Here is a 16,221-nt window from a genome sequence, read left to right as displayed (position 1 = left end):
ACACACACACACCCCTACACCTACACCTACCTTATTGTTTGTTTGTTTGTATTATAAATAGTTAGGATTAAAACATGTTACTACTACTTGTGCAGCATATACTTTTGTTTTTGTTTTTTTAACTCCAGAAGACTCCAATCAGATTTCCTACCCTAGCACTAAAAGCAGCAGACGTTAATCCTTTCATCAATGCTATGGCTCCAGTCCAGATTAGGCTTTAGTTTTACTGGCCTTTCAGAGTAAGAAAAAAGTATATAGTCCTGACTCACATTCTGATACTAGCCAGAGATTCACAAGAAGTAACAGAAGTGGAAGTTGTCACTGGTTTGTTGACACTCCCATCTGTAAGTAATGCATTTGAGGAAATGGGGGATACCTTGACATGGATTTCAGATATATGTCTTTTAAAAATTATTTTACTTTAGGTAGCAAAGGTAAATCAATCCATCAGAAGACCTGCATATTGTCAAATACCTATCAGTAAATTTCATTTCACAACACATCACAATTTCAGGAATGTAGCCTCATTAAAACTCTTTAGGAGGATAGTCAGTCAATTAAGTTTCATTTCTAGAGCTCTCAAATTCAGCATGAGTTCCCTAATTCTCATCATGGTTTGTTATCTCACAGTAGGCCAGTAATAATTGAAATGATCTCTTAATTGTGACTTTCCAATGCAATGCAGAGAGATGAAACTATAAATTTCAGTATAGATTTGGAAACTGGTGAAGAGGATCCTGGAAACTGAGCACGGAGAAACTAGTTATTGTAATGACTCATGTGGCTATTTAAGTTATTCAGTGGTAATTTGATGAAAGCAAAATCATTTTCAATGACCTTTGTATTTTTAATTATTGTTCTAATATAAGCTCAAAAATGACTTACTGTATTTAGTCTTTAAGGGATGAAGTAAGGGAAGTCATTGATGGAGTATTGGAGGTTTTCAAACAGAAATTGGATGCTGATCTCAGGAGTACTTGAGGCACAGGGTTGAACTAAATAGCACTTGCAATACTTTCCACGTCTGTGCTTCTGTTTACAGAGGTGGGCATTTTTTTTAACCAGATGCTTGACTAAGAAAGGGGGAAGAGAAAGGAAGTTGTGATTTCATGTGCATTTTTCTCTCTTAATATTACCATTCAAAAACATTTTATATAGTGTTAGTATTATCATTGTGGATTCTTAATGACTGGATATTTTTCTTGCTTGACATGTTTTATAATTAGGGGATATTGTTTCTTTTGTGTTTAATTGGCTGCTTCAACACCAGGAATACAAAAGGGTGGCATACATATTGTTAAATAAATAAAATAACAGATGTCACTTGAGCCTATGATCTGACATTAAATGAGAAATTCACTTGTTGTAGTCTATTCTGGAATTGATAACACTGAGCTTTGTTTGCTAATTTGTGAAAGAGTTAAATTTTCATCAGGATTCTGTTAATTCCTCATTCATTTTTAAAATGGTTGTGTTTTAACTTACTTGTGTCTTATGTTTTAGTTAATACGTTATCTTACTTGGAATTTATTTTTAGCCCCTGAGCATTATTATAGAAAGAGTATTCTATTATTATATTATAGAAATGTGGGGTATGATTTTTACTAATTAAAAAGACATAAATTGAAAGTATTCCCTCTCTCTTTCAAGACAGACAAAGGATGCATCTGTACCAAAGAAATAATCTGGTTTGACACCACTTTAACTGTCATGGCTCAATGAAGATTATCACACCAATTTCTTAAGTGCTGGTAAATCACCTGTAAAACATTGAGAAAGCGTGCACATGTGTGAAAGCCTGGCATGCTTCCTCAACGTCAGAGAACTGTCGGCTCCCCTCCAGAGTCACTGAATTGTTCAGGGAGAGAGAATTTCCTCTGAATGGAAACGTTGCATTCAGAAAAAATTCCCTCCTCCAAACGATTCAGTGACGCTGGAGGGGAGCCAACAATTCCTTAACATTGAGGAAGTGTGCCAGACGTTCACACATGCATGTTTCCTCAATGTTTTAGAGGTGATTTACCAGCACTTAAGCACTGGTGTGATAATCTTCATTGAGCCATGACAGTTAAAGTGGTGTCAAAGTGATTATCACTGGTGTGATAATCTTCAATGCTCCACTCTGGTGCTACAACAAACTACCATTCACAGAATGTCACTCTGGATTATTTCTGCAGTGCAGATGTAGCCTGAATCTTCCTGTGGCAGATAGGATGCAGGTTTATCAATAGTTTCTCACTTCCAATGTTTGTTTTCTGCCCGAGAAGACATCAGAAAGTCTCAACAAAGAGGATGTCACTCTTTGTGTGGAGATAAACAGTCTTTCTTTACTAGGGCTTAAGGAGGTCCTGCCTTCCTTGCTCCCATTTTGTTTCCTTTCATTTTAAAAAAGGAAAGGATAGAAAAATTTTAATTATCAGTAAGTCAGTCCCTGACCAGCCAGCCAGGCTTCACTCAAGCAAGAAAGATGTTTTTTTAATCAATGAAATAGGTTTCCCACCATCCTTGATAGTTAGACATAAGTTTCTAGTTCTTTTTTTAGAATACGATTTTGAATAGAATACTAGCAACTTCAGTTTCTCTTGGATGAAATCATTATCTAGATCTTTTTCAGGCTCAGTTCAGAACCAATTTTAGGATGAGAACTGCTTTGGTTTCCTGAGCTGATTACTTATGCACAGACAGAGTGCATCTTTGCTGGTTCTGCTGGACTTCCCACCAACAATAAATTCCATTTATTTGGAATGTAAATAATAATAATAATAATAATAATAATAATAATAATAATAATAAATGATTTATTTATAGCTCGCCCAATCACAAGGAATCTGGGCGGGTTACACCAATAAAATACATAGAAAATACAATGAAATTCAAGGATTATTCCATTCCCAACCCCCCATCCCAATACTAAAATTACAATTAAATAATCAGCACTTAAAAACAATAAAACACAAAAGTGTTAAAATGAAGGGAAGAGTTGGTGGACAGAGCGACGTAGGGCACGGTACACTGGGAGAGGAACTAGGTTGGGAAGGCCTGCAGGAAGAGATCCTTCTTAAGAACCTTCTTAAGGGCTGTAAGGTTGAAAATGTGGCTGATCTCCTCCGGCAGGTCATTCCATAGCTTCGGAGCAGCAGTGGAGAAGGCCCCCTGGGTAACTGAAGTTAGCGTAGATTTTTTCGGCTGAAGTAGATTCTTCCCCGAGGTCCTTAGTGTGCAGGACAGATAGTACGGAAGAAGGCGTTTGCTTAAGTATTCTAGACTCAAGCCATGTAGGACTTTAAAGGTAATCACCAACACCTTGTACCTTGCCTGGAAACTAATTGGCAGTCAGTGAAGGGATTTCAAAACTGGTGTTATATGATCATTATGAGAAGTCCCTGTAATCAACTTGACTGCCATATTTTGTACAAGTTGGAGTTTCCGAAATTGGCATGAGGGTAGCCCCATGTAAAGCACATTACAGAAGTCTAACCGAGAGATTATCAGTGCATGTACTACTGTTACAAGGTCTCCTGGTGACAGGAAGGGACGCAGCTGGCGTATCAGCCAAAGCTGATAACAGGTGCTCCTGACTGTTGCATCCACCTGAGCTGTCAGCTGAAGCGACGAGTCAAGGAGCACCCCCAAGCTGCTGACAGAGTCCCTCAGGGGAAGTGTAACCCCATCCAGAACTAGCTGGCATAACTCCATAACTCCATATATCATGCAATTTTGAGATGTGTGGTTCTAGAAGAATGATGGTGCCATGTTTTTGTGGTTCCATTCTCATTTCTCTTTTGGTGAATGTTCACCTTTAGATGAGAGTTCACCAAAAATGTTGCTGGTGGTGTGTGGTTTGTTTCTTCATTCATACATGCCAGGATTCCTCAGGTTCCCCATACTGATTAACATGTATACAAGGTCACTGGGAGTTTGGAGAATGGGTTTCATCACTATGCAGATCCACCCAGCTCTATCACTTCTTTTTAATGCTGATGAAGCCATGGAAGTCCTGAAACAACATCTGGATTCAGTCGGGGACTGAATGTGGTTGATCAAAATGAGGCTTTCTAAATGTTTCCTCTTGAAATTAATAAGATTTTTGGAGTGCTTCACTTCATCTAGATCATACATATGATGATTAATTAAGACTATGAAAATTATTTTCTTGTGTCCTGGGTTTTATTCTACAAGTGTTAGTAGTCTGTTTTGTTAATTGTATCTGTGTCTTGTAGCAAAGTATTGTTAGCATCAATATCTGTGGAACAATGATTCCAGATTTCTGTGCACATGTTTTCACAAAGAAACAGCTAATACACATCTGCCAGGAGAACATCTTATATTGCAAACCACAGCATAAATCATTAACATGCTTTGAAATCAGTGCCTGAAACAACAAGTTTCCACCATTTATCACCTGAGTGGATACTAATATAATTATTCTCCAGTTTTAGGAGATAGTGATTTGTTACAGAAACGGTTCACTTGAAAATCCTCAGTAAAGTTAGGCCAAAAAAAACAAAACAAAACAAAAAACCAAACCTGAACAGTTTCTGCAAGGACAAAAGTAGCTGCATACTGCGATATATTTTATTTTATTTTTTGAGGCTGGTTATTGTTCACCTATTCCTTCTCCCTGAATTGTCTTCCTTTGCCCTCCGTAATGTAAGTGTGTTGCCAAATCTATTTTGGCTACTACTTCTCCCCACATTTGAGGGATCTCCAAGTGAATAATACAGTGAGGAGAAAGAGATCTAAGAAAAAAATGTTTCTAGAGAGAATGGGGAGCAATACTGAAATCAGAAGAGATGAAACGATTTAGGGCCCGAACAGACAGGCCAAAATAAAGCTGCTTCTGGTCACTTAGGAGGTATGCTGTTTAAATGACACACACATCTTAAGAGGCCAGAAGCTGCACCAAAGCTGTGCTCCAGTCCTTAGGAGTGGAGCACGGTTTCCAACCTCTTAGGACACATGCATCACTTAAACAGCATGCCTCCAAAGTGACCCAAAGCAGCCTTATTTTGGACTGTCTGTTCGGGCCCTTAGGCCCAGCCCAGATGGGCCTTCATCACGTGTGAGGGGTGTCAAAATGGTGGCACCCCGTACAGATGGGCGCCGCCATCGTTATGTAAGTGCCGCGAGGTTTGTCCACTGCGTTTTCCCCCAGGCGGAAAACTAAGTGCCAGCAGACCACCCTTTTGGGGCAGTCTCTACCGGGCCAGAGTTAAAATAAAAGGTGCCCTGAGAACAATTGATAAATCTCCTTCTCCTGCAAAAATAGCAAACATCTTCCTGAAAAAATATGAGAATATTGAAAGATTTCGATGGAACCCAAAATTTCAATTTTTCTTCTGTGTGAGTGTGCATCTTTGAAAGTTCATCATGTATTTTCTGAGTTAAGCGGTTCACATTACTAGCCCAAATGACAGCTTAATTAGTATCAGTTTCTTTTCAATTTATTTTATTATTTTAATATGCACACACTGGATTATATTTCTTGCCAGTTTCCATTGGATGTTAGTGTTTAACAAGATCTTTAAAGGCTTTCTCTTGTTTGCCCAGTCATATGAGGAAGAGAAACCAGTAATATAACAATGAAAAGGAAACATGGCCATATTTTTAAAAAGACTCTTCTGTTATACATCATTTGCTGTATTTTCCTGAGTTCATGGAAGGAACTAACAGTGCAGCCATATGCATGTTTACTCAATAAATTCCACTATGTTAAGTGGAGCTTGCTCACTAATAACTATGTTTAGGACTGAAACAGTGGTCACTTTGGAAGGAAAAAAAGTAATATTTGCATGCTGCTCCATATTATGAAAGCTGCATGTAGTGTACAAATGATGATATTCAGCAAAAATACTCCTACATCCAAAATATGATGTTAGTCAATTACCTGGCCTATTATTTGTTCCCACATAATAAATCTCTAACACCAAGGAAATTAAAAACATGTTTTCATTATGTATTTCAAGCACCCAGCCAGCCTCCAGGAAACATTGTGTGGAATGTTACAGACTCCAGGGTAGTGCTGAATTGGGAGCAGGTGCACGCAATGGAAAATGAGTCGGAAGTAATTGGCTATAAGGTGAGTACAAGCAAAGCAGTGGTGACAGAGTTTAAAATGCTTGCTAGAAATGGCCAATTTTGTATAAATACCATTTATTTTTACCACTGTCACAGAAGTGTGTTCTGTTTGGGGCTTTTTAGCATCCGTATTTAAAATGTCAAGCTAAGCAAACATATGTTCTATTTAACCTGCAGTAATCTATTTTAGACCTTAATATCACTATTATTTCAATCAGCCATCTCATAACAGTTACATAAAAAATAGGCATTTCTGCTTCATTCACACAGAACACTGAACATGCATATGTCTCTACAGTTTCTTTATCATTGTGTATGTGTGTGTGTGTGTACCTTGAAGTTGCCTGTTGTCTTATGGCAAACATACATTTCATAGGATTTTTGTGGGTGCACAAATATACTGAGAGGTTGTTTGCTGATTCCTTCATTTGGAATACAGCCTACTACAGTTCCTGGTATTCCTTGGTGGTTCCCTGTCCAAGTACTAACCAAGCCCAATCTGCTTAGCTTCCAATGAGGTGTGATCTGGTGCTTTCAGGGTACTTAGGCCATCATAGTTTGTCTGCTGTTAACTGCCCTCGAGTCAACCCCAACTCATGGCAACCCTGTGAATGAGACATGTCCAAGATCCCTTGCCCTCCACTGCTCTGCTTAGGTCCTGTGAATTCAGACCTGTGGCCTCCCTAATTAAGTCTATCCATCTGGAAGAGTCTTCCTTTCTTTGTACTGCCTTCTATCTTTCCTAGCTTCACTGTCTTTACTGAGTCATGCCTTCTCTGGATGTGGCCAAAGTACAACAGCCTCAGTTTCATCATCTTGTCTTACAGGGGTAGGTCAGGTTTGATCTAGAGACCACTTGTTTGTCTTCTTGGACATCCACAGTGTCCTCAGCACTCTTCTCCACTACCACATCTCAGATGGGTTGATTTTTAGCCTATCTGCTTTCTTCACTGTCTAGCTCTCATATCCATACATGGTGATGGGGAATACAATGGCTTAGACAAGTCTAACTTTAGTGCTCAGTTGTATACCTTTACACTTGAGGATGTTGTCTGGTTCTTTCATAGCTGTCCTTCCCATTCCTATTCTTCTTCTGATTTATTGACTGCAGTCTTCATTCTGATCAATATTTGATCGAAGGCATGGGACATCTTTAACTATTTTAATTCCCTCATATTGTAGTATACCAACTTTATTATTACCACTACTGTCACTTCAGTTTCTATGCTGCTTTTCAACATAGCTATGCCCCAAACAATGCACAACGTAAGAAGAGCAACAGAACAACATCTATGTATATCAAAACACCTTTACTGTTTATTGCTGAGAAACTGTTACCAATTCATTTCAAAACATAATACAGCAATCCAAATAAACAACATATAATTTCAGTATATTCCTTTTGGTATTCCATATATATTTTTGTCTGTATGAAGGTATCAGCTATTTTCTTAAATGTCCACATTTATCCTGTGTAGTTATTATCTTTTCTATTTTGAACAGTCACATTTATTTCAACAAATGATTATAATTGAAGTGCAATCTGATGCACAAGTACTGCAAGTGGGCCAACAAAATGTTGCAGCATATAATGTCCTTGTTCACTGTTTCAGCCAATAAGTCTGCAAGCCATCCAGGATACCACACATTTTTTTAGTTTTAGTTTAGTCGGTGTATCATATGCTCTGAGCATGTTTAGTCATTGTTGGAGGAGGCTTTTCCCCTACTAAAGGTTATGTATTTTGGTAATTTTTAAAATTTTCATCCCACCTGCTGACATTTCCTTTTCAGCACTGATTGTGTCTTTCTTTATGGCTACTGTTGCTATTCCCTTTGGCTAATGCCAAAATCACTTATAAATTAATGGTATCCTGAAAGCAACTTTATTTTAGGGGAACTCTACATCTGTTATTTAAAATGCAAAGAGATCTTGTAGTACCTTTGTGTTACACGATCTCTTTGCATAGTGATATTCCGGACTAACACAGCAATGTCTCTCAATTCAATATAGAATCCAGTAGGAGGTATGTAGTTAAATTCCATAATGGAGTGATTACTTGCTACAAGGAGATTTTCTCTTCCCATAGCTCATAATTCCACACATTTTTCATTTGTTTTAGCATCGAGTGCCCTCTTCCTCTCTTTAATCCACATAACGACAAACTCCTACTAGAAAAATAATTTATAGAAGACTGAAACTCAACAGAATAAATTATATGTTTGTTGTGATATATTCTCTTATTCTAGTTTAAAGCAATGATAAATGAGCTTGATCTATGTGGTGTATTTTCACTATCTTCAAAGATACTAGGTATAATTCTGCTGTTTGCCCTTCAAACTACCGTTTTAAAAAAAGTTCCCTCCTCTTTCTTCTTAAAAAATGACATTAATATATTATAGTAGATTAAATTATACCATTAACTTGATCAATTTTCTTTTTATACTGCAGGTTCTATACCGGACTAGCAATCAGAACCAGCTCAGTGTCCTGATCACAAACAGAACCTCTGCAGAAATTCTACTGCCTTTAAATGATGACTATATTATAGAAGTGAAAGCAGCAACTGATGGTGGAGATGGCATTAGCAGTGAACAGATTAAGATTCCCAAACTAGCAAGTATGTTTACTGAATGTTGAGCTACAACTTTTAATGCAATTTTCTTTCTCTCAGTTCCTCCTTATAACTCTCTATGCTTTCTGATAACCCTAACTGGGGGATTTTCCAGCCTCACAAAGCTATGTTTGGGGAAGGTGGCTTCTCTTTAGAATTGGTGTCGGTGCAAGATATGACTCTCCCTTAATGGAACAAATTAGCCTGGCTCTTCTTCAGAGCAGAAGACTAGGCTGCTATTTTCTAGGATTTTATGTAATAGAATGTAGCATGGAAGCCTGCATGTCCAAATAGCCACTCAGATGAAGTGTCAGGCACTCAAAAATATCTGAGTTCATAAGATAAGAGAATGTACAGAATCTCTTGCACCAGTGTTTCATCTTGCACCAGCAAGAGATCAAATTGTAATTACAAAACTCCATGTGATGGTGGGGCAGGGCCTTAGAATGCATCCCCCTATTCCACATTGAATGTACAGTTTCCAACTGTCTGAACAAGGCTACCAAATCCTACATGGTTTGTGTCCAGATTACCTACAGAATGACCTCCTCTCATATAATCCATCCTATACACTCAGGTCCTCTAATGGACATTTACTTCAGTCAGCCAGGACTAGGTTGGCAACTGTCAACTAGAGGACTTCTTCAGTTGCCTCTAGATTGTTGAATGACCTGCCAAAGGAGATTCAACAGCTGAATACACTGTCTGAATTTAAAAACAGCATTGAAGACAAGTCTTTTCCAGTAGACTTGTCTAAGTAATTTTTAAATTGTCAGTTTAGATGATGAATTGTAAATGTGGCTTCTTTTAAAATATATGTCCTATTTGTCCTCTTAAACTGTTACATGTTTTCATGAATGTGTTTTTAATTGTTGTTGTGCATAAATTAAATCCATGAAAATCCATGAGAAGAGGTGGGTAAGAAATTACTATTGTTGTTGTTGTTCTTTTGGCAGGAACAGGGGTATAATACAAGTATGGAGCAAACACAAGTCCAAGATCTGCCCAAGTCAGATCTTAAGTGTGTAGTGTTTGATACTTATGTTGCTTTTGAAATTAGGACTGGCTATTATCCAGAGGACTTGGAAATGTCTCATACATAGTGTCGTCATGAGTTGAAGCCAACTCATGGGCAACTACAATATCCAGAAAGCTAACAGTATACAGCTGCGTAGTTAGCCAGCCCTCAGTTTAAGGAAGGACGTAACTGGCTGCACAACCATGACAATATTCATATCCTTCCAGAGGGATTTGGCATACTCATTTATCAAAGAATCCAACATGTCCCTTTTACAAGCCTAGGTGGATATGGGGATACCTTGCTTGTCTTGTGAACTGAAACATTCCCATTGCATTGGTAGGACTCACCAGGTAGGCCTGGTTAAGTTAAACTGATGTAATATCAGACTGCACTAAAAGCTGACTCCCAGTCTAAACATTGTTTTGTCTGAAAAGCTCCTGTCTTTGAGAGACAGTTGACATTGGGAAGGCGATTCAGCACAGCTTCACTCAATTATACCTTGCAGTTGCTGTGGAAGCCACAAAAATGTATTTTGACCACTGTCACAGGCCTGTTACAGACTGCTACAATAAAGCTGCTTCGGGTCTCTTTGGAGGTATGCTGTTTAAATGATGCATGCATCCTAAGAATCCAGAAGCTGCACCAAAGCTGCACTCCAATGCTTAGGAATGGAGTGTGGCTTTGGCGCAACCTCCGGACTCTTAGGACCCATGCATCATTTAAATAGCATACCTCCAAAGAGGCCCGAAGCAGCTTTATTTTGGCAGTCTGTAACAGGCCATTGTCAGTCCATTTAGGTAAGATGTTATTAGTCATCTTTCTGGTGTAGTGGTTTGAGTGTTAGATTACGGCCCTGGAGACCAGGGTTCAGTTCCTTGCTTAGCCATGGAAACCTTCTAGGTGACCTTGGGTGAGTCACACACTCTCAGCCCCAGAAAACCCTGTGATAGATTCACCTTATGGTCACCATACTGTAAGTCAGAAATGACTTGAAGGTAAGCAACAACAACAACAAATCAAGGATTTTAATATGTTTCAAAAACATCTTCAAGAAATATTTCATAATTAGAAGTGGAAGTACACAAAAATGGAAAATGGGTAGGTGATTTTGAAACCAGAATGTCAACTAATAATGAACATGCAATACAATACCTGTATTTCACAGAAGGCTCAGTAGTATGGTATGGACTAAAGGTATAATGCTGTAATCATCATGTAAACCATCCCAGACTAGTATTGGAGCAACTGAAAATTAGCAGTATGAAATGTTAATAAAGAGATACAGTCAGTCAAAAGTAGGCAACTGTATTGAAGGGAGAGACATTTCTGTTTTGTTTTTAAGTCGAACTTGTAGGAATCTAGTAAAGGATCAGCTAGCATTGACAAGATATTTTAAGGATTGAAAACGCATATACTTTAACTGATCTTCAACTAATTATTGATTTTCCCATTTGTTGCAGGTATGGACGCAAGAGGCTCTGGTGCAGCAATCTTAAATAATCAGCCCAGGTTTATGTCAATAACACTTTTCTTGATTTCCAAAGTCTTGTGGTGATGCATTCTCATGCATAGGCCAAGCTCTGGAGAATCATTTGCTTAACAAGTGCTTTTTAGAACAACAATAACAACAGCAGCAGATGGTGGTTATGCATGGATCTACTGCCACTCTGAATTTAAACTCGTTCTATGATTTTGGATATTTCATTCAAAACAAAACAAAAACAAATCATACACACATTAACTGGTTCCTTCTGAAGGAATATAAAATGCCTTAAAATGTAATGAACCAAAGGAGTTTTTGCATTACATGCTTCAGAAATGACAAAAATAAGTCGATGAGCATTGTGAAAAGTTTTGAGAGTTCCATTTTCCAAGTAACACCAAATTATTTCAACATAGATTGCAGCACAGCTATCCTAATACACTAAAAATGGAAGACAAAAACAGATTTGTGGTGTAGCAATGTTTGATGGAGAACTTTGAATTGTTTTCTAAAAGTCTCACAGCACTGAATTATATTTGGATAAAATTTTGCACTGGTCTTTTGTTTAATGACCTCATCTGTCATAGATTATTTATATATAAATATATGTACATACATACATATAGAAAAGACCTTGTTCTCTCTAAAGCCCATTTAACCCACCCACACATCCACTTATTTGTAAACTTTACATGCCTGCTCAGTTTTTTAAAAAAAACATATCACAAATTCAGTTTCTAGTAATCTAATTTTTTCCTCTACATTTCTTAATCTTGCTTTAATTATGGAGGGAAATTGATATGGGTTCCCCTGTGAACTCTTAAGTTGTAGGGGAACTGTCTACATAACATAACATCATGACTTAGATATCAAGGCACTCAAAAGTGTTTTTATTTTCATGTTTGGAGCACGGAGTGGCTACAATATCCTCTGCTTGGTCTTTCCTCCTGTTATGGTGCTCCCATAGAGAGCTGTTTTTCACAAGGCAAGTGTAGTGAATCTCTGCTATCCTTTAGCTCTAATCTGCTTTGTTTTCTTTCTGTTGTTCAGACATAATCCTGACCTCCACCCGAAAAAATCTTTAGGCTGCTGAATATACAGTGTGTGTGTGTATATATATATATATATATACAAACAGACTGCAAACTATCCTTACTCATCACATTTTCAGATATGCTTCCTCAGGCTTTCTTTATAACTTTCAGCAGTTACTTCAGTTCCTTATATTTAAATACTGTTCTCTATACATCATATTTATCATTATATTTTATTTTATTAAAAATAAATTAATAAATTAAGTGCCCAGAGTAGAACATTACATTTTAGGCCTTATATCCAGGGAATATTATCTCCCTAAATGTTATGTTGTGTATGTGAATAGGCAGCCCTAAATTTATTGCCCTTCAATATGCCACTTCAGTACTTTCTGTCGCATTCATTACATCCATTTTGCATATTGCTCCTGCTGCAATTTCTCCACCCTACTGTTTAGAATTATTCTGGATGATAGTGAATTCCCTGCGGTTTTCTTATTTATAAACAAAGATTTTTCTTGGTGTCATTAACTGAATCTATACACCCAGAGCAATGGGTGCATAAAAATCTATCCTGGGTGCATTTGATTTGCTATAATTTTAGTGCTCACACAAATAATTTGCATCCCAAAATATTAATGGCACACATGCTTGCCTACATGTCTGCCCAAACCAGGTGTCATCCAAGAATGAGATCTGTAAAAATGCAAACAGTGTCTTATATTTTCTTATTCATTCAGCTCTAAAATGATCATACTTCTGTAACTTAGAAACACATTTATTTTCTACGTTTTGTGGGGGGAGGGGCAAAATCTGTATATAATGTATATAGTAAAATAAGTACCTACTTGCTCTTCAACATGGCAAATTACTGATGCTTCCAAACACATACAATAGGTGGAAATTAACCCCTTCTTCATGTATTTCATATCCATGCAATAAACAGTCAATTTGCCATTCTTTTTACATTAGAATGTCCCCTAACCTCATGCCTTCCAGATATTTGAGACTTCAAGGTGTATCAGCCCCATCCAGCATGCTTAGTGGCCAGGAATACTGGAAAATTGCAGTCTTAAACATTCATAAGGCACAAGGTTATGGAGGGCTATTTAACATCCTCTTCTTGTACTGCCATTTTCATGATCATCTTACTAAATTTAAATTTGAACTCTAATATCTCCATGAGATGGGTACAGAGTATTTTGTTTCATATTGGAAAGTTTATCAATTTTTTCCTTCAACTTCTAGCTGTGTGTGTATATCCTATGGTTAAATGTATGTAATTTTTTTTTATTCCAATAAAATATTTATAACATTGAAAAGATTTTCGTATTATGTTATGAAAGAGTCAAAACTATTTCAGAGTACTATACTGTTCTATAGATATTGGTCAAGAGTGTTGAGTGTAAGAGTTCATCCATATTGGCCAAAATTAATGGGAGATTATGGTTTTTATTCCTGTAATGACTGCTGGCTTCCAAAATCCAGACAATACATTGGTAATTCTAAGACATTTCAGGCTTTCCCCCATCCCTCCTTTCCATAATATTTTTGTTAGCTAGCATGGGTCAGTAACAGGATCTTTACCAAAAAGTGATGTGTCCTTTTCGAACTGAACTCCAGAGAAAGATGGAATTATTTGGATGCTAATCAAAGTTGCCTCAGTTAGCCGATCAATACTTGCAGGCTTGCCCTGAGCTGCAGTTTGTTGCCACACCTACTGCCAAACATGAGGTGGAACATACTTTTCCAGTCTTGGATAGGGCTGGGGGAACCCTTTTACACTGGCTATTGTTCTGCTTCTAAGCACAATTTAGTTACTGATTCTTATTCTAAGAATGCCCTAGGATGGAGATGCCCAAGGAATGTTAGGCTAGAGATACCTGAGTGATCATGTTCTGAAATATAACTCTAGTTGATTTCAGAGATGGAACAGTCACCAAGACACCGTTTTTCAACCCATCAACTCTTTATTCTGAAATAAGATGAATAGTGACTAGTATGGGGTCTTTTTTGCAGTGGCTCCTGGGCTGTGAAACATTTTCCATTGTGAGCCTTATCTGAATATTTCATGTTAAACATTGAATAGACTCCAGCAGTTAGTAGACTCCAGCAGGGAAGCTGGACAACTACACTCCCTCTTGCTTGGACCACAGACCTCTACTGTTAGCTGGACTATCCTAATGTGCCTCTCAGAGTACTCCAACACTCAAATCATGTGGGATACAGGTGAAATCTGACAGATTTGGCCAGATTGGTGCATGGCTCAATTTATACAATCTAGAACATGACCGAAAATATTCTGTAACATGTATAAAGTTTGTAGCTGTAGACATTATATGTAAACACAGATCCCTGAAGGATATATTTTTGAAGAAAGAAAGAAAAGTGATTTTTGTCTTACTGAACATAACTGATAAAATTGACATAAAGAATCTAATTGTAATACCAAAGTAAAACTAAAGCTATCAAACCAAGGAATTTGACACTTTAAAGTATGGAGGAGGGTGTATCAGGATAATGCTATACCTAAGGCTTAAATTCCTTTACGTTTAAACTATATAGGGTACATTTCATTCTTTGGGGAAAACAAGATCCAGTGTGTCTTTGCATCTTTTGAGAGTACCGTATTATTCCTTTTCTGAACCTTTCAGCTTGAACTGTTCATTTGAAGTATGGAAAATGAATCCTCCAATTTCTTTACACACCATTTCTAACAAATGACCCATTGCAATACTCTCTATATAAAAGTTATGATTTTCAGAAAATGAAAGAGAAACTTTTCTCTTATTCCCTCATTTTTATTGCCCTGCACTTCTACAAATTTTCCTTAAAACATTGGGGCTTTATTCCTTGCTTATATTTCATTTTAATCGCTACAAAACATGTGCATACCCACAACCCAAAGCAACAGTCTCCAGCCAAATGTGAAGGAGACAAAATCCATTCTTGGCTTTTCTGCTTTGTTACAGAATGAAACGGGAGTCACTGGACAACATTACTAAGAATCAGGACATCCTTCATGTACTGCCAGTTGCTACCAAGCCCAGCATTTAGTCCATTAAAAAAGCCAATTATAAACCAAATGTGATTACATGGCCCCTACATGAGCACTATGATGCTGATCCAAGAGCTTGAAATAGAATGAGCTGCGAGTCCAACATCCATTAGCAACAACATCCTGGATTCCATTTTCTGGATGGACTAAGCACAGCAGTTTACTGAATATAATAGCACCTTAAGCTGAAGTCTTAGTTTTTGACTAGCTTTTCTGCACCAAGGCTTAGATCTGCCATTACAGTTGAAGTTGTTATAGAAAATAACAGAGATCTCATTAAATACAATGGTGCCCACTTCATAAAGCATATCTGTAACTGTGATCAAACGTAGGCACACACACACACACACTTCCTTTCACTTTGCTCTCTAGCTTCAAGAGAGAAACCATAGCTTGCTTTAAAATCTTTAACCTGTAATATCCCAAAGAAGGAAATCTGATTTAATGAAAATTTAGTAATTTAGATATCCATGCAGGAACTCCACATCCAAACTAGGCAAGACAGTCATTTAACTTTGGTGGCTTTTCTCTGCCCTGCAAATAAAGATTGCAGAATGCAGAAAATGTGTGCTTACATTCACTTTAAAAACCAGGCATTCCAAACATGAACAGAAAGCTATGGTGCATGTTATTCATCTTTAGAGCCGCAAGGGACAACTGATATACTTACAAGCTGTTGCTTCAAGCACAGCAGCTGCACCCATTCCTAGAGACATTAGATCTGGCTACAGTCACACATCCCTAAGTTTCATTCCTTCTAGATTGCTTTAATGCATTTCACAGAGGGCTACCTTTGAAAAGTGTTTGGAACCATCAGTTGGGCCACAGAGCAGCTTTTATATTGTTAACTGTGGCTGGCTACAGGAAGCACACAACTCCTTAGTTACAACAGCTCCAATGGTTGCTGCCCTACTTCCACGCACAATTCAATGTGC

At 37.6% G+C, this 16,221-nt stretch overlaps 1 protein-coding gene across 1 annotated transcript in view; it reads left to right on the top strand.

Annotated features, from left to right (window-relative positions):
* Positions 1 to 12,304, top strand: part of CNTN3 (contactin 3) — a 191,730-nt gene extending 179,426 nt beyond the window's left edge. The window contains exons 18-20 of the mRNA XM_042454535.1: positions 5,967 to 6,079; positions 8,528 to 8,696; positions 11,172 to 12,304. Coding sequence (XP_042310469.1) covers positions 5,967 to 6,079; positions 8,528 to 8,696; positions 11,172 to 11,266 — 377 coding nt within the window. The 3' untranslated portion in view covers positions 11,267 to 12,304. The remainder of the gene's footprint in view (positions 1 to 5,966; positions 6,080 to 8,527; positions 8,697 to 11,171) is intronic.
* Positions 12,305 to 16,221: the final 3,917 nt, after the last annotated feature.

The sequence above is a fragment of the Sceloporus undulatus genome, chromosome 2 (assembly GCF_019175285.1).
Source record: "Sceloporus undulatus isolate JIND9_A2432 ecotype Alabama chromosome 2, SceUnd_v1.1, whole genome shotgun sequence".
Classification (NCBI taxonomy): domain Eukaryota; kingdom Metazoa; phylum Chordata; class Lepidosauria; order Squamata; family Phrynosomatidae; genus Sceloporus; species Sceloporus undulatus.
Note: the sequence above shows the minus strand (reverse complement) of the source record. Positions and strands in the feature narration are given on the sequence as shown.